This window comes from Paralichthys olivaceus, chromosome 8 (assembly GCF_024713975.1).
Source record: "Paralichthys olivaceus isolate ysfri-2021 chromosome 8, ASM2471397v2, whole genome shotgun sequence".
In the NCBI taxonomy this organism is placed as follows: Eukaryota; Metazoa; Chordata; class Actinopteri; order Pleuronectiformes; family Paralichthyidae; genus Paralichthys; species Paralichthys olivaceus.
In genome coordinates, this window is record NC_091100.1 from 1,112,605 (window position 1) to 1,130,000 (window position 17,396).

At 44.3% G+C, this 17,396-nt stretch overlaps 3 protein-coding genes and 1 long non-coding RNA gene across 4 annotated transcripts in view; 3 read left to right on the forward strand and 1 right to left on the reverse strand.

Annotated features, from left to right (window-relative positions):
* The first annotated feature begins 968 nt into the window (after nucleotides 1-968).
* LOC138411229 (uncharacterized) lies at nucleotides 969-2,429 on the forward strand. The gene is made up of 4 exons (XR_011243885.1): nucleotides 969-1,302; nucleotides 1,468-1,736; nucleotides 1,848-1,931; nucleotides 2,135-2,429. It is a non-coding gene; the product is annotated as an uncharacterized lncRNA (long non-coding RNA).
* Nucleotides 2,430-6,514: 4,085 nt separating this feature from the next.
* Nucleotides 6,515-11,087, forward strand: LOC109648154 (sporozoite surface protein 2-like). Its single transcript, XM_069530736.1, has 5 exons — nucleotides 6,515-6,723; nucleotides 7,467-7,639; nucleotides 8,865-9,980; nucleotides 10,087-10,147; nucleotides 10,754-11,087. The coding sequence occupies exons 2-5, from the start codon at nucleotides 7,474-7,476 to the stop codon at nucleotides 10,821-10,823; spliced, it is 1,413 nt and encodes a 470-aa protein (XP_069386837.1). The 5' UTR covers nucleotides 6,515-6,723; nucleotides 7,467-7,473; the 3' UTR covers nucleotides 10,824-11,087.
* Nucleotides 11,088-12,726: 1,639 nt separating this feature from the next.
* LOC109641611 (alpha-lactalbumin) lies at nucleotides 12,727-14,877 on the forward strand. The gene is made up of 5 exons (XM_069529960.1): nucleotides 12,727-13,205; nucleotides 13,805-13,972; nucleotides 14,072-14,135; nucleotides 14,460-14,504; nucleotides 14,590-14,877. Exons 1-5 carry the CDS (start codon nucleotides 13,055-13,057, stop codon nucleotides 14,660-14,662), a joined length of 501 nt encoding a protein of 166 aa, XP_069386061.1. The 5' UTR covers nucleotides 12,727-13,054; the 3' UTR covers nucleotides 14,663-14,877.
* Nucleotides 14,878-15,309: 432 nt separating this feature from the next.
* LOC138411124 (small integral membrane protein 28) overlaps nucleotides 15,310-17,396 on the reverse strand; it is a 5,970-nt gene continuing 3,883 nt past the window's right edge. The window contains exon 3 of the mRNA XM_069529959.1: nucleotides 15,310-16,138. Within this exon, the coding sequence (XP_069386060.1) occupies nucleotides 15,716-16,138 (423 nt within the window). The 3' untranslated portion in view covers nucleotides 15,310-15,715. The remainder of the gene's footprint in view (nucleotides 16,139-17,396) is intronic.

The following is a 17,396-nucleotide window of genomic DNA, read 5'->3' on the forward strand; positions in this document are numbered from 1 at the left end:
CTCCTCATGGCATCCAGGGCTTTTGTTGTCTCTCTCTCTCTCTCTCCCTCTCTCTCTCTCTCTCTCTCTCTCTCTCTCTCTCTCTCTCTCTCTCTCTCTCTCTCTCTCCTCTCTCTCTCTCTCTCTCTTTCTCTCTCTCTCTCTCTCTCTCTGTTCCTCTGTCCCTCTCATTATGTCTCTCTCTCTCTCTCTCTCTGTTCCTCTGTCTCTCTCTCTCTCTCTCTCTGTCTCTCTCTGTTCCTCTGTCTCTCTCTCTCTCTCTGTCTCTCTCTGTTCCTCTGTCTCTCTCTGTTTCTCTGTCTCTCTCTGTCTCCCTCCCCCCCTCTCTCTCATTCTGTCTCTGTCTCTCTCATTTTTAATTATAATTCACTTCTGTCTGATCCACTGCACAAACCTGCTCTTCATATTTATCCTGATGTTCTGAACCAGCAGACTGAGGACGCACAGAGACTGAGGACACACAGAGACTGAGGACACACAGAGACTGAGGACACACAGAGACTGAGGACACACAGAGACTGAGGACGCACAGAGACTGAGGACACACAGACAATAGCACATTTTATTTACTGTTATTTAGGTTGAACAAAATGTAAACCACCCCCCACCCCCTGCCTCCCTCCCTGCCTCCCTCCCTCCTGTGAATGGATGCTTTGTTTGAGGATCCTGGTCCCAGTCTGGCTGCAGGCCGACATACATGGGACTGCTGCTGCTGCTGCTTTGCATTAATCACCTGCATTAATCAATGTGAAACAACAATTCAATTTATGGATGTTGTTTAAAATAGAACAAAACAAGCAGAAGCTAAATCTACAATCCAACAAATAAAACATTAGCAAAGAGTAATTATCATTTTTGATGATTGTTATCAGTTCTTTCAAAGCTCACGCACACAACGAACATTTAACTTCAGCCAGTGTTGAATAACTGAAGGGGAATTTAAGAAAAGGTAGGATGACGTTGTGGAGGTGTGTACGTTAAAGTCAGTATTCACTCGGTCCTGATGAATCCATTTGAACTGAAGTGAACTGAGGGAGAAAGAGGAAGAGAGTGATCGTGGTTACCGGTGTCAGTTCTCTCTGTCGTCACAGTGTCGAGTTTCTCTGTCCTGAATCTGTCCTGCACCGATCATATGTGGTGTACACGCATGACGAGAACGCACACGTCAATAAGATTAGAGCAGGTGGAGAAAAAAGAACCAATTTATTTATTCAAAAAGACAAAAAAGAAAGAAAGACTGAAGAGCAACAGGACTCGAGACTGACTCCAGGTCAGCAGAGGGAAGCAGTGACTCATCTGCAGGTACAGTATCAAACATTATCTGTAGACATGATGAAGACATGATGTAGACATGATGAAGACATGATGTAGACATGATGAAGACACATTCATTTGTGAAAATCTGCACATGAAAACGTTTCGACTGGTCAGAAAAATATAAAAGATTTAATCAGTATCTTTGTTTAGCCACAGGACCGGTTATTCTTTCTGGATCTTCTCTGGTCTGGATCCTCTCTGGTCTGGATCTTCTCTGGTCTGGATCCTATCTGGTCTGGATCCTATCTGGTCTGGATCTTCTCTGGTCTGGATCCTCTCTGGTCTGGATCCTCTCCAGACCAGGTCTGGTTGTGACTCGGACTGCAGTGGTCAGTGATGGCAGGATCTGGTGTCGCTGTGAGGCTGCATGAGTTCAGAGAGTCTGGAGATGCACACGGATCAAACATGTTAAAACCTCCGTGAGTAAAGAGCTCAGATCTTTTACTTCAGTGACACAATGAAGAAATGCAGTGAGAAGTAAAAGAGGATATATTCAGTGACATCAAACTTTTAATTCCTTTTCCCTGCAGGACGTCACGTCGGGGCAGAGACGCCCGTGGCTTATATCCAGGGCAGCTGGGCCGAGTCCACACTGTCCACGCAAAGGACTGTGGGTAATAAAATGAGCTCTGATGTGTCATAATTCTCTTTTTCCTGTATTCTACCAACAATTCACCAGGTCTGAAGGACGATCAGAGATTCAATGATCGTACAGAGGTTTCACAGCTCAAGCTGCACATCAGAGGCAGACGTGAACACATGAAGTCATTATCCTGAAAATAAAACATCTGATTCATTTGTAATCACCATGTTTCAGGACTCGTCTTCACAGTGGAAGGTCTCATGACGAGTCTCCAAACCATCAGCATGAAAACTACCAGCAGAGTTTTGACATCCGGACCCTCAGGGCCCTGACTGTCCTCCGTCAAAGTCCAGCTGTCCCCGAACAGCGCCCCCATCAGACGACCTATCAGGAGGAGTTCTGTCATAGGTCCCCTCTGTTTCCTCACTGACGCTCAGTTTCACACCCAGAATAGTTTTACCTGATGACTTTTAAACACATGGACCCAAGAACCATTCAGACTATTGATGAGGCGATAAGATGGAGGGAGGAGGGGTGGAGGAGGGGTGAATGATAGATGATGGATGATGGATGATGGATGGATGATGGATGATGGATGGATGATGGATGGATGATGGATGATGGATGTTAGATGGAGGGAGAAGGGGTGGAGGGGGGGTGGATGATAGATGATGGATGATGGATGGATGATGGATGGATGATGGATGATAGATGATGGATGGATGATGGATGATGGATGATGGATGTTAGATGGAGGGAGGAGGGGTGGAGGGGGGGTGGATGATAGATGATGGATGATGGATGGATGATGGATGGATGATGGATGAAGGATGATGGATGATGGATGATGGATGGATGATGGATGATAGATGATGGATGATGGATGATAGATGATGGATGGATGATGGATGATGGATGATGGAGGGATGATGGATGATGGATGGATGAGGGATGATGGATGATGGATGATGGATGATGGATGATGGATGATAGATGATGGATGATGGATGATGGATGATGGAGGGATGATAGATGATGGAGGGATGATGGATGATGGATGATGGATGATAGATGATGGATGATGGAGGGATGATGGATGATGGATGATGGATGATGGATGATGGATGATAGATGATGGAGGGATGATGGATGATGGATGATGGATAGATGATGGATAGATGATGGATGATGGATGATGGATGATGGATGATGGATGGATGATAGATGATGGATGGATGATGGATGGATGATGGATGGATGAGTGATGGATGATGGATGATGGATGATAGATGATGGATGATGGATGATGGATGGATGATGGATGATGGATGATGGATGGATGATGGATGATGGATGATGGATGATAGATGATGGATGGATGATGGATAGATGATGGATGATGGATGATGGATGATGGATGATGGATGGATGATGGATGATGGATGGATGATGGATGATGGATGATGGATGGATGATGGATGGATGGATGATGGATGGATGATGGATGGATGATGGATGGATGAGTGATGGATGATGGATGATGGATGATGGATGGATGATGGATGGATGATGGATGGATGATGGATGGATGAGTGATGGATGATGGATGGATGATGGATGATGGATGATGATGGATGGATGATGGATGGATGATGGATGGATGATAGATGATGGATGATGGATGATGGATGATGGATGGATGATGGATGGATGATGGATGGATGATGGATGATGGATGATGGATGATGGATGATGGATGGATGATGGAGGATGGATGATGGATGGATGATGGATGATGGATGATGGATGATGGATGATGGATGATGATGGATGGATGATGGATGGATGAGTGATGGATGATGGATGATGGATGATGATGGATGATGGATGATGGATGATGGATGGATGAGTGATGATGGATGATGGATGATGGATGGATGATAGATGATAGATGATGGATGATGGATGATGGATGATGGATGATGGATGATGATGGATGGATGATGGAGGATGGATGATGGATGATGGATGATGGATGGATGAGTGATGGATGATGGATGATGGATGATGGATGGATGATGGATGGATGAGTGATGATGGTGTAAATGAATCACACATTCACACAGAATAAAAAGAACCTGCTGGACTCAATGGACTCTGTAGAAAACAGCACCATCTTGGGGCAAAATGATGCAACTGCAGTACTTAGAGGTCGAGATCACACAGACGACTGAGGTGTCCTTTCTTTGACCTCGATGGAAAAACATCACGAGATCAAGGACAAGCACGAAGGACATAAAGACTGTGGACGGTTCAGAGCGTCCTAAGTTAAAGGAGACAAGGAAAGAAGGAAGCATTGAAATCCTTTTCTCCACGTTTAGACAGTTTCATCAGCTCGTATTCTTTTCAAAACAAAACATGTGTGACAGGAAGTGGGACACATGTTTCCTGCTCAGGCCCGTAACAGCTGCAGAACCTGTTTTCATGTCAGCATGAGCGTGGCGTGTTCTTACAGGGAGAGTATGATCGGACTGAAGGGGAAACACGTCTGAGCTCAGTCACAGCTGATGAGTCCAAATATCTGATGAGAAAAGGTTCATCGCCCACTGGACAGAGGAGGGAAAGACATTCTGCCCAACAGGCGTCGTCTCCCTCCTCAGGACGATGAAGATTAACAGAGTCTATCATGAGTCCTTCACATTCATCTACTTGACAATTTAAGAATTTTAAATATGAATAAACACAAGTTAAAAAAAGAACGGGCACGCTGCCAGAGTTACAGAGAACAGACGCTCAGGGAGTGAAGGAGGAAATGTTCACACTCAAACATCAGCAGTCACTTTGATTTATGTGTAAAATGAACCTGAAGGTGAGCGCGGCGAGCTACGTGCCCGACCTGTTTGTCTCACTGCTCGACAGTGTGAGAACAAAGAGCACACACACACACACACACAGTGATGATTCTGCACAAAGTGACAGGAAATAACAAGGCGGGGAAATGAACTCTATAACTTTGTCTTAGTCTCTTTTCACGAGTGACATTAAAACAGGTCTGAATTTAACCTGATGACATTTACACTTGAGATCTGATCCCATCACGTCCGTCTTTCATTCGGTCCAAACAAAGAAGACACAGAGAACAGAAGAAGAACAGAAGATTTCAGACGTCATCAGACGTTGTTTGTATCAATGTTTCTCTATTGTTAACGTTCCTTACACTTGATTATTGCGTGTTACTTCTTATGTCTTTTTGACTCTCGCTGCTGTAATGCTGCAAATGTCCCCATAGTGGGACTACTGAAGGATTGTCTTCACTTTTCCCGGGATGCAGTGTTTTAATCAACAGTTAGTCTTAGACTGTGCATGTGTCTACCAGAGGTATTTGTAATTATATATAACAAGTTATTTTATTTAAGATTGCCTTTTAAAAACTTTATGTTGCACTTTTTTTTCCTCTGTTGATCCATCATCACTAATAAAATAATTATCCAAAGTCGGGGGACTTCATTTAAAAATTATGATATATTATATATATATATATATATATATATATATAAAATAAGATCTGATAAGATTTGAACATTTCATCTGCAGTGTGTTGTGGACTGTGGCTTGGGGTTTTTCTTTCAGAGAGTAGAAAGTGTTTACAAAGTATTGTGAGAAGAATGTGAGTGTCGAAACGTTCTTCCCATGAACCAAAGGTTATGTCACCTCAAACCTGTGAAACCAGAGTTTCTTTTCAGATCAGTCAAAGTCACATTGTCCGATTTGATTGTGACACAGCTGAAAATAACCCTGACAAACGAGTGGCCGGCCTCTGACCCAGAGCTGAGCAAACATGGACTCACTCATGCTCTCACACCAAATACAACAACAACAGATGTGGAGCAGTTTAGTTTAGTTTATTAATGAAATCATATATTACCTGCAGTTATGATATGCATAACAAAACAAAACACAGCACAAGACATATTATAACATAACATAAAACACTATTACACAACATAACACAACATGACGTGATATTACACAACATAATATAAAATAAAATAACATAATATCACACAACATAACTTGACTTCATATTCATCTTCATCGTGTTTGCTGGAAAGTGTAAATGAACAATGTTTGCTGACATCTGTGCAAAGTGCTGCTGAGCCTCTGGTGAGGATTCAGGTTCACAGACACAAGCTCTGGAGAGCAGCTCATCCTGGACAGAACCATGAAAACCTGCAGACGTGACGTCTCTCTCTTCCCATCTGACCACACGTTCCCCGAGCTGATCTGTGATTGAACAGGGAAGCAGGTGGATGTTCAGCGACCACATGACGCCACCTTTCTAAGGCCTTTCTTTGCACCTTTCTGTGTTTGGGCCAGAAGAGATGGAGCTATCATTAGTGTATTTCTCATGAGTCTCGAAATCCTGAAAACTCAACATTCAGACATGTAACTCGTTGCTTTTTCCAACATTTTAGTTTTTTCTAAATGTTCTATTTACTCACAAACTTCAGACATGCAGGCATGACTCTGCAGATATTTAAAGTCAAAGCTGTCTCACGTCCGGGTGTCTCTCCGGTGACTCAGGTATGAATGTGGGTTTCTATAAAGATAATTCTGCATTTGCACAATGATCCGAGCAAACCGTGTCATTGTTCAGATTCCCATCAAGGAACTGGTGTCAAACAGTAAGAGCAGTAAAACAGGCTGGTCCACTGCTGGAAGTCACCCTTTATAAACTCAGTGGCTCGTCTCCAGACTCAGACGTCCATCAGGGGACTAACTCCGACAAGAGAAAACCTTAAAGGGTGAAGAACGACAACGTGGTGAGAAACTTTTAAATCTTTTATTTCAACTCGTCCTTCAGATGCTTGATATTGAAGTTTTTTGTTTAAGTTTAATTAAATGATGATATGTGTTTTAATGTTGGAGTGAATCAAAAGGCTGATGTTGTTTCGTACATCAGATTTTCACATAGATTAAAATGTGTAAGTTGTTGTTTTTGGGTTTTTCTGTGAATATTGTTTGATTGATATCCAAAAAAAATCTAGATTAGATATTTGGTGATGGATTAAGATTAATCCACTTGTTCTCTGCCTTTTTTCCTTTTATAACAACTTTTCTAGAATAAAATAAATTGTACTTTCAGACAAATATTGTGCACTGTATAAATTATATAAACTATAAACAGTATCTATACATTTATATCTGTTTATAACGACATTATAGTTTGATTTAAAGTGTTTACTAAATGTTTATATATCAGAAATATTGAATCGATGCCAGGAGAGAAATTATGTTTTGTGACAGTCGCTCCGACCAAGAATAGAAACATATAAAGACAAAGAGAATAACACATAAATATATACAACACAGAAGATGTATGTTGTGGTTATAAACACTATGTGAAACTGCCTAAGTGACACTGGGTTCTTTGTGAAGTGGTGACAGGTTTTTAAAATTGATGATGTGTGATTATCTGAAGTTTAATTTGAGAACCTGCTTTAAACCGTTCTCACCACTAGAGGCCCCTGTTGACTGTTTTAATTAACTTTGCTCCTTCCTACAGAGCTGATATGAAGTTGGGCCTGGTGGTGGCTGTGGCTGTGGCTGTGGCCCTCACGGTGCCAAACCTGTCCGAGGGCCGCATCGTCCACAAATGTGAGCTGAAAGAGCAACTGGAGGAGGCGCTCGTTCTGCCCAGAGTGCTTCAGCGACACAAGGAGAGAATCTTGGAAATAGGTGAGATTCAGTGAAGTCGTTTTGACTAGAAAAACTGTGAGGGGAAGAAAAAAGACACAAGACGACTGTAAAGACGTGAAGGGAGAAATGTGCAAAATGAATATACATAAAATTAGATAACCATAAAGAGAATAAAGGGGGAGAGAAAATGACCAGAAAGACGTGATAAATTATGATAAACCGAATAAAAGGGATTAAATATAGATGCTTAGTTAAAATACCAAGAGATTTACCACAAAAAGATGCAGATGGACACTTCTGTTTGAGTCTGGCTGCAGGGTTGAGCTCAGGTCTATATAATGATTATTTCTATTCAATTTAATGACCAACAATATTTTATACCAGTTTTAGAAAAGCAAACAACCTGCAAACCGGGCTTTGGCTCCTCGGAGAATATTTTTTAGACCCACTTGTTACGGTTGGTTCTTTGTTGGACCCCAAAGCAGACACTGAGAGTAGTTTCAATGTTAATGAAAAGTGTAATTATCACCAGAACAAAAACAGGCAGGCTGTGGAGGCAGGGTGCTGGCTGGCCAAACAATCCACAGGACAACAAGCACGAGGGAAAACAAAAACCGAGGAGCAGCAACAAGGCACACCGAGGAGTCTGTGTAGAAAAAGAAACAAAACTGGTTAAATATGAAACAAACAAAAACGAGGAGCAAGAATCCGAGGTTGTCATCACTGTACGCTACCGGACTTGACGGAATGAACTGGCAGAGTAGTGGATTCAGGACCAGGCTTTTATGGAGGGGATGATGGGTGAATGATTGCAGGTGTGCCCTGTTAGCTGCAGTGAGGAAGCCAGCCACACCCCCTGCCACACACACCACCTGCAGGATCAGAATAGAACAGAAGGGGGAGACAGAGACAACACACCAACACCAGAATCACCACACCACTACTACCAACAAAAATCCACAATCCTTCCAGGTCATGTCTGAAATAAAATATTTGAAAAATAAAAAAGGGGGTTGATTTCGTGAAAGTTTTTCGAATTGGTGTTAGAGAACTTTTTTTCCTTGTAGTTGCTGTCCCCCACCAGTTGGAGGTGCTGCAGCCCCCTCAGCTCCCTCACTTAGCTTAGAGTCCGTTCATTAACCAGGGCTCCAACTTTTTTCAGAATCCAATATTCACAAATGTACATTTATCTAGAAACAAGTTTCCTCTGTTGACTGTCAATCTTTTTTTGCTTCCTGCTGTTTGCACGACTGATTCGCTGCAGTCGTCTGTGAAGCGAGCAGGAGGTCCCGTCTGGACACGGGTCTGGTCAGGGTGTTTGGCAAACGCAGGTCTACGACCACCAAGTCACCAACCAAACCAACCAAACCAGTCCAACCAACCAAACCAACCAAACCAACCAGACCAACCAAACCAGTCAGACCAACCAAACCAACCAGACCAGTCCAACCAACCAAACCAACCAGACCAGTCCAACCAACCAGACCAGTCGAACCAACCAAACCAACCAGACCAGTCCAACCAACCAAACCAACCAAACCAGTCAATCTAACCAAACCAACCAAACCAGTCAATCTAACCAGACCAACCAAACCAGTCAATCTAACCAGACCAACCAGACCAGTCGAACCAACCAGACCAGTCAATCTAACCAGACCAGTCGAACTAACCAGACCAGTCGAACTAACCAGACCAGTCGAACTAACCAGACCAACCAGACCAGTTGAACTAACCAGACCAGTCGAACTAACCAGACCAACCAGACCAGTCGAACTAACCAGACCAGTCGAACTAACCAGACCAGTCGAACTAACCAGACTAACCAGACCAGTCGAACTAACCAGACCAGTCGAACTAACCAGACCAACCAACCCTGCAATGACAACCTCTGAAACAAACAGAACAACGGTTATCGCCAGATTAAAGCGGGCGGCCGACTCAAACAGGGACGAGGCTGACTCGTCAGACTTGTCCCTGGAGGAAGTGATGACAGAGGAAGAAAGCAAGTTCCGAGACAGGCTAGACAACAGCATGATGGGTAATGAGGAAACTGAGGAGGAAGAGGTTCCAAAAGAGGATGATGAGGAGGACACTGAGGAGGAAGAGGAAGACACTGAGGAGGAGGAGGTTCCAAAAGAGGATGATGAGGAGGACACTGAGGAGGAGGAGGAAGACACTGAGGAGGAAGAGTTCCAAGAAGAGGATGAGCATGAGGTGGAAGGTGGAGAACGTCAGAAGAGAGCCCTTCGAGGCTGGAGGCGCAGAAAGAAGATTGCTCGTAGGTCCCTTGGGCTCTATGGACTGTTCCAGCTGTCGGACAGCTACTTCTGTAGTTCCGGTTACCGCTGGTCCAAAAACAAGTGTAACACAAGCTGCACAGGTGAGTCTTAGTGTCACAGAGAATCACAGAGAAAAGAGTCTTCATCGATAATTACATGAATTCAACATTTTGCAAATCGATAACTGTGCCTGGTTTTCCCCTGAAGCCTTCAGCGATGACAACATTGAGGACGACATCGAATGCTTGGTGAAGACCCATTACTGGTGGTAAGTTCATTTGCTGTACGGACTATAAATAAAGATGGACGTCTCCCCACTGTCCAGAAATGAAGCCAAAATATCTGCTGCCCTGTCGTGGTGATGAAATCATTAAGAGTCAGCGCCTGTGCTTCAGCATTTGAGGTATCAAGGTCTCGACAAATCTCCGGTATTCATGAGGCCTCAGCCCATTTTTACATCATCAAATAATAACGTGAGCTGCTGATGACATAACCAGTGGTGTCCCAGTTCCTCAAGGCAGATTTCAAACCTTCTCCCTTTTGGTTCACTCCCAGCGAAGGACACTTCATGTCAAGTGGTCGGTAGAGGAATTGAACCTCAGTTTGATAAGAATGACATCAGATGACAGAAAACATCTATTTATTCAACATCTACTTTTTTTTACTGAGGTCGATGTCTCATCTGCTGACATGGAGGAGGCAGGGTTCTAACCTTTACTGTAACCAGCCACTAGGGGTCAATCGAGACATTTTGGCTTCACTGTTTTCGGGAGCTTTATTCAGTCTGTGCTACAAACATAAGTGGGATGACTGTATAATAATAAAAATGGAAACGTGTGTGTTGCTGATGAAACTGTTTCTTCTCAACAAACAGGATTTTGTTGAAGAGAGCCTCTCGCCGTTGCCGTTATCGCTCCTACAACTACCTCAGTACTTGTAATTGAGCAGCCGTCGGTGAAGGGTTTCACACCAACAGCCATTCAGCTCCTGCACTTTAAACAAGAGGATTCATCATGTGGAGCTCTTTATTCTTCTCCTTTCTTTTCTCTGACATCATTCTGTCAAAACTTCAGGAGTTAAAGAAGTTAAAGTGATGACGTGTCTCAGCAGTGGGACAAGATGTGATGATTTTATTTACCGCTTCATTCCCTGATGAGAAAATCTACTCATGTATCTGCTGCTTTTTTCAATAAATATCTTTCACTCTACGGTTTCTGTTTGTGAACCTGTTTCCATAGTGACACTGGTGATTCAATCGATACGATTCACAGAACTCGTCAGATCATCACGACAGAACATCCACGACCACTTTAACAACTGCTCCTCAGTTCAGGTTCTGAGTCCACCTCCACTGAACTTTGAATAAACACGTGAAGTGAAGCAGCAGGTCTTCATGTTCTCAGGACTGAGTCCAGCAGCAGGTCTTCATGTTCTGAGGACTGAGTCCAGCAGCAGGTCTTCAGGTTCTGAGGACTGAGTCCAGCAGCAGGTCTTCATGTTCTGAGGACTGAGTCCAGCAGCAGGTCTTCATGTTCTGAGGACTGAGTCCAGCAGCAGGTCTTCAGGTTCTCAGGACTGAGTCCAGCAGCAGGTCTTCATGTTCTGAGGACTGAGTCCAGCAGCAGGTCTTCAGGTTCTGAGGACTGAGTCCAGCAGCAGGTCTTCATGTTCTGAGGACTGAGTCCAGCAGCAGGTCTTCAGGTTCTGAGGACTGAGTCCAGCAGCAGGTCTTCATGTTCTGAGGACTGAGTCCAGCAGCAGGTCTTCAGGTTCTGAGGACTGAGTCCAGCAGCAGGTCTTCATGTTCTGAGGACTGAGTCCAGCAGCAGGTCTTCATGTTCTGAGGACTGAGTCCAGCAGCAGGTCTTCAGGTTCTCAGGACTGAGTCCAGCAGCAGGTCTTCAGGTTCTGAGGACTGAGTCCAGCAGCAGGTCTTCATGTTCTGAGGACTGAGTCCAGCAGCAGGTCTTCATGTTCTGAGGACTGAGTCCAGCAGCAGGTCTTCATGTTCTGAGGACTGAGTCCAGCAGCAGGTCTTCAGGTTCTCAGGACTGAGTCCAGCAGCAGGTCTTCATGTTCTGAGGACTGAGTCCAGCAGCAGGTCTTCAGGTTCTCAGGACTGAGTCCAGCAGCAGGTCTTCAGGTTCTGAGGACTGAGTCCAGCAGCAGGTCTTCATGTTCTGAGGACTGAGTCCAGCAGCAGGTCTTCAGGTTCTGAGGACTGAGTCCAGCAGCAGGTCTTCAGGTTCTCAGGACTGAGTCCAGCAGCAGGTCTTCATGTTCTGAGGACTGAGTCCAGCAGCAGGTCTTCAGGTTCTCAGGACTGAGTCCAGCAGCAGGTCTTCATGTTCTGAGGACTGAGTCCAGCAGCAGGTCTTCAGGTTCTCAGGACTGAGTCCAGCAGCAGGTCTTCAGGTTCTCAGGACTGAGTCCAGCAGCAGGTCTTCACTTCCGCTCTCTGTAATAAAATATCTGACATTTCCACCTTCTCTGTCGTAAACCTCTTCTGAAACACAAATGATGTTCTCTCCAGCTCAGCTTTCATCTTCCTGTTTTCCTGCACTGCTTCTTTTTTGTGTTACAAACACACACACACACACACACACACACACACACACAAACACACACACACACACACACACACACACACACACACGTACACAAACCCTCAATTCACACATGAACCTGTTTGATGACCTCTGACCTACACCAGGACGTCATGAGGCCTGATCTCTGGTCCCCATGACGTCCAGGGGTCCGGACAAGGTCAGCGTTTATACTGGAGAGGTCCTGAAGAGTACACACACACACACACACACAATGAAACACACATATTGAATTCCTCGGTGTCACACTGAGCTGAAACACAATCCTCTGAAATCATAAATGTGTCGTGGGAAGACAAACTGTTTCACCTCATCTGGTTTTAGTCTCTTTTCAACAGGACGAAGGCGTCGCCTGGAAATGAGAAAAGAAGTTTTCAGGTCGATGGATCATTTTTCCTGCCTCCACCCCCTCAACCTCTTCAGGGCTCAGAAACCTGAACCCAGGTGATGTGGCTTCTGCAGAGTTTCCAGGCGCCGGGGGAGCGGCCTCGAACAGAAGACGCAGGTTTCTGTGTGATCTGTTAGCGACTCACAGATCACACGTCCTCTCACAGACGACGGCCGAGAAGATGACGGCGCTGCTGGTGTTCCTGCTGGTCGGCTGTGGTGTGGCCCAAAGCACGATTCTGACAAAGTGTCAGCTGAAGAAGCAACTGAATGAGACGATCCAAAACATGGAGAATCACCATCTGGGACACAGCGAGGAAACAGAGGCCAAAAGTAAGTGGTGGTCGTGACCTTTACATTAGACGCTAAGATCTGATTCTAATGGAATCCAATACTTCTACTTTAATATTACATGTGTAGACTGAGTTATGCTATTTCTTGGATAAAGTATAAAGAAATATTGGATAATCAATCTTATGCCTTAACTTTCTCTTTTAATAATTTCATTGACTGACAGTGTGTATTTACTGTGGCTGTGTGTGTACAAATGTTCATTGTGGTGTATATATATATAGTGTACATATATGGGTACAGTACATGTTATATTTTATATTTTTTATTTAAAGAGTGCCATATATAAAAAATCTAGAGATTTCAAGAATTTAAATCGTAATTTAATGAGAAAATTAAATAAAAAATCAAAACCAATCAGAAATACGTTTGCTCCATGTTAACATGGAGGAGGCAGGGTCTATGACCTACACTGCAGCCAGCCACCAGGGGGCGATCAAAATGTTTTGGCTTCAGTTTCTCACACATCTGGAGAACATCATCAGCTTCACACTGGACATGTGTGAAGTTCAGTGTTGTACTTCATCATGTCCGTGTGGACGTGTGGACGAGCGGTTGACGTTTGTCTTCTCTGCCCTCAGTCGTCTGTTACGTGGAGCTGACCTCTGGATTCAACACCAGTTCGGTGAAGGAGAAGAAGGTAGAGAACTCAATCTGGAAGTTATACGGTATTTTCCAGCTCAGCGATCACCTGATCTGCAGCGACGGTCAAACTCCGTCTCTCAACAAATGTGGTAAAAACTGCACGGGTGAGTTTGGAGTTTAACTTTCAGCCTGAACACAGGACCAGTCCTACAGACGTCAGCTGAGACACACTTCAACCAGCTGTTCACTTGTTGTCTCCGCAGACTTGCTCGACGGCGACATAAGCGATGACATCGACTGCTTGTTGGAGACCTTGAACGACCTCATGTAAGTTCACTTTCTAACCACACGATGTCAGACACAGCCTCAAACTGCTTCTCCATTTCTTTGTCCTCCAGGATAACTGCACCTGATTTAAGGTTTTATTACCTTCACGTTGTCTCTCAGTCTATTTTTAAACTCAACTTACAGACATGGACGGATAATAATCATTTAGATTCTCCCACAAAAAGTCCTTCAAATGGCAAACACTGATTCTGTCTCACTGGATTTATCAAAAAGGCAAATATTGTTCATTTCAAGAAGTTGAATGATGTGAAGTGAAATTCTCTTCGGCTCAAATGAAAAGTGTGTGTTATAATATTTCCACAGTAAACTGGGATTCACGGCTCAGAACTGGGAGGAGTTGGGAATGATGTAAGTTACTGTGCATCGTCACCTGTTTGCACTTAACCCTGAGATCAGAGCAGGGACAGAATTGATCTCTTGTGTTTCTTTGCAGGGCCAAAATGATCTTCCTCCACCCGGAGTGCATAGAAAAGAAACCCAGCGAGTACTTCTCTGATTGTCGCTAAGCAAACAACGAGCGGCCGATGATTTCTCACCAATATTTAGCAAAACATGTTTCACTAATTGCAGCATTTTTTTTGTCTAAGATAATATTAGAATGTGAGGTATCTGCCTTCAAGTAGAATTAACATTTAAAATAGAAAACAGTGAGTCCTGCTGTTTGTCTGTGAACGTGAAGACAGAAGAGTTTTAACATTTGAATAAATCTTTACGGAGTGAGGACGAGTGTGCAGGTGTGTGTGTGTGTGTGTTCTTCCTCATAAAACAAAATAAAATTGTCTCAGCAGCATATTGAAACAGCTGTATGGTTGCGTCAGTAAACATTAAAATATTATAACTAACATTATCATCCTGTAGTTTGTCTCCAGTGACCAGATTCTATCAGAAATCATATTTTGGATTAATTCCTGAAAAACCAGAGTAAGTATCTTTATTTACAGGCTGTGGTCCCACCAGGATGAACTATGATAACTTCAGTGTGGCTCTGTCATGTAGAGTTTTCTTACTTTAAACACATATCTGTCATATTCCCATGAATCAACCTCAACCACAGACGTCTTAAACCAAACGAGGCAGATAAGAGTGAGCTGTAGTTCCACTAATGTCTCAAACTGACTTTGTTATCCACGGCTGGTACAACGACACACACGACTTCTTTAAAAACGTTTATTAGTTTCTGGACACTAGAGGGCAGAGGACTGACGACACACTGCAAAGAGCCAAAAGCATCATGACATCACACTGTGCGTTGGGTTTGTGTCCACCTGCTGAACGTGAGACCTTCAGCTCTGGTTCGTGTCCTCAGCTGCTGGTCGCTCTGGACGTGTCGGTGGTTGCTGGGCAGGTCGTGGGCACAAGGTGTCATTGAGTTTGTTTGCTGAAAGAAAATGCTGCTGGAAACAAGGTTTGTGATGAGAGAGAACCAAACAGTAAAACTGTGAGCTAACAGAGGCTCAGGAGCTCTATCCAGTTGATAAATCATTTACAGACAACAAATGTATGTTACAAACACAAGCTTGAAGTTAAAATGTCTTTTACACTGCAGCGTTAAATCCATATCACACATATCGGCCGCTGGACTTGAGTTCTGGACACAGCTTGGCCTCCAGGTCTTCTATCTTTATCGACTCCACGTCTTTGGAGCTGGACAGGCTGGCGGCGCGGGTGATCTTGGTGAGGGTCTCTTCGTAGGGCGGAGGCAGGTAGACCATGACAAAGACCCCGTCCGACACATCGGAGCTGGTGCTGGTGTGGCGCTCTGCGTTCCTGGTCAGCGAGCAGAGGAACTCTGCGCTGCTCTCGGTGTCCTGGAGGTCCAGGGCGATGATGTTGGCCAGGGTCAGCTTGCTGCGGGACCAGCGGCGGTAGACCAGGCCGACCAGGAGAGCCAGCAGGAGGACAGAGACGACCAGGAGGACCACGTAAACCACAAGCTCCCATTTCCTGTCCTCTCCCAGGTCCAACTCGTTCCAGTTGCGGCCCTGTTGATCCACAAGGAAGGAGGATATTTCACGCATTAAAAAAATATAGACCGTGTGTGGCTATAGAGAATACCACCTGTGCCCTAAGATACGCAACCGACGTAGCAGCAGCAACATTATGTTAACGCACCCTCAACATCGATAGTTACATAAAGCCACAAAGCATTGAAAGAGAAATGAGGTCACACAGAGAAGAAGACGGTTCAGCTTTAAATACAAAGAGTTCTGTGTTCGGGTGGATGAACAGAGAATATCTAGAGAAGAGCTTTCCTCTTCTTCAAACGACACCAGGTCGCCTGGCGTGCGTGACAAACAAACCAACTTCATTTCATTTGACCAGTTTGCGTGTTATCACTTTTCACACTTTGTGATTTAACCCAGATCAAAGCAGCTTAAGTGACACGTGAAGTATCCCGAGAGTGGCGAGCAAATTCAGACGCACCCGACCGACGCCGATGACGAGGACCAGACGGTTCAACGTCATCACAGAGCACAAGGAAGGTCAGAGTTCGATTCCCAGTTCTGCTGCAGGCGGGAAGCCACCGTGTGAGGGAATAATGTGATAGAGACCTAAAATATCTGGAACTCAACCAGCCAGTAGGTGGCGATGTAGTCTATCAGCGGTCTGCTACTTTATGTAATGAGGTCATATGAACTGTCAACATGTTTCTGAAGATTTTACACGATAATGAGGATAAACCAAGTTTCTGCACATAAACTTAAACGTGAATCAAGTGAGAAGTAAATTCATTTTCTCAAAGTCAACTGTCAATTCTGCCACATGAAGTACTCCAAACATAGTACACAGTACTACATGTACAGTCATAGGGTACCCCCCCCCCCCCCCCCCCCCCGACTTCTAAATCCAAGATGGTCGCTCCGTGTATCAACAACAACAATGGACTCAAGTCCACGTCATTTGGTGGACGGGCGACCGCAAGAAGAACAATCAATAGTGGAGCAGATCTCGATGAACGAGCAGATCCAGAAATGTCTGAGCGTTAGCGGAGGTTTGCACTCTAACATTATCTCTCACAATATGAGACTTTGGGTTGATTGAGGTTATGACAGAAATTAAAAGATTAAATCAGAAACCTTTTTGTTTTATGAACGGTCTTTTTGAGCTGGTGATAAAATGTTTGTTCTCCTTTTTACTTAATTTCTGATCTTTAACAGTTTCATGGTTTGTGTGTGTGTGTGAGAGTGTGTGTGAGTGTGTGTGTGTGAGAGTGAGAGTGAGAGTGAGTGTGTGTGAGAG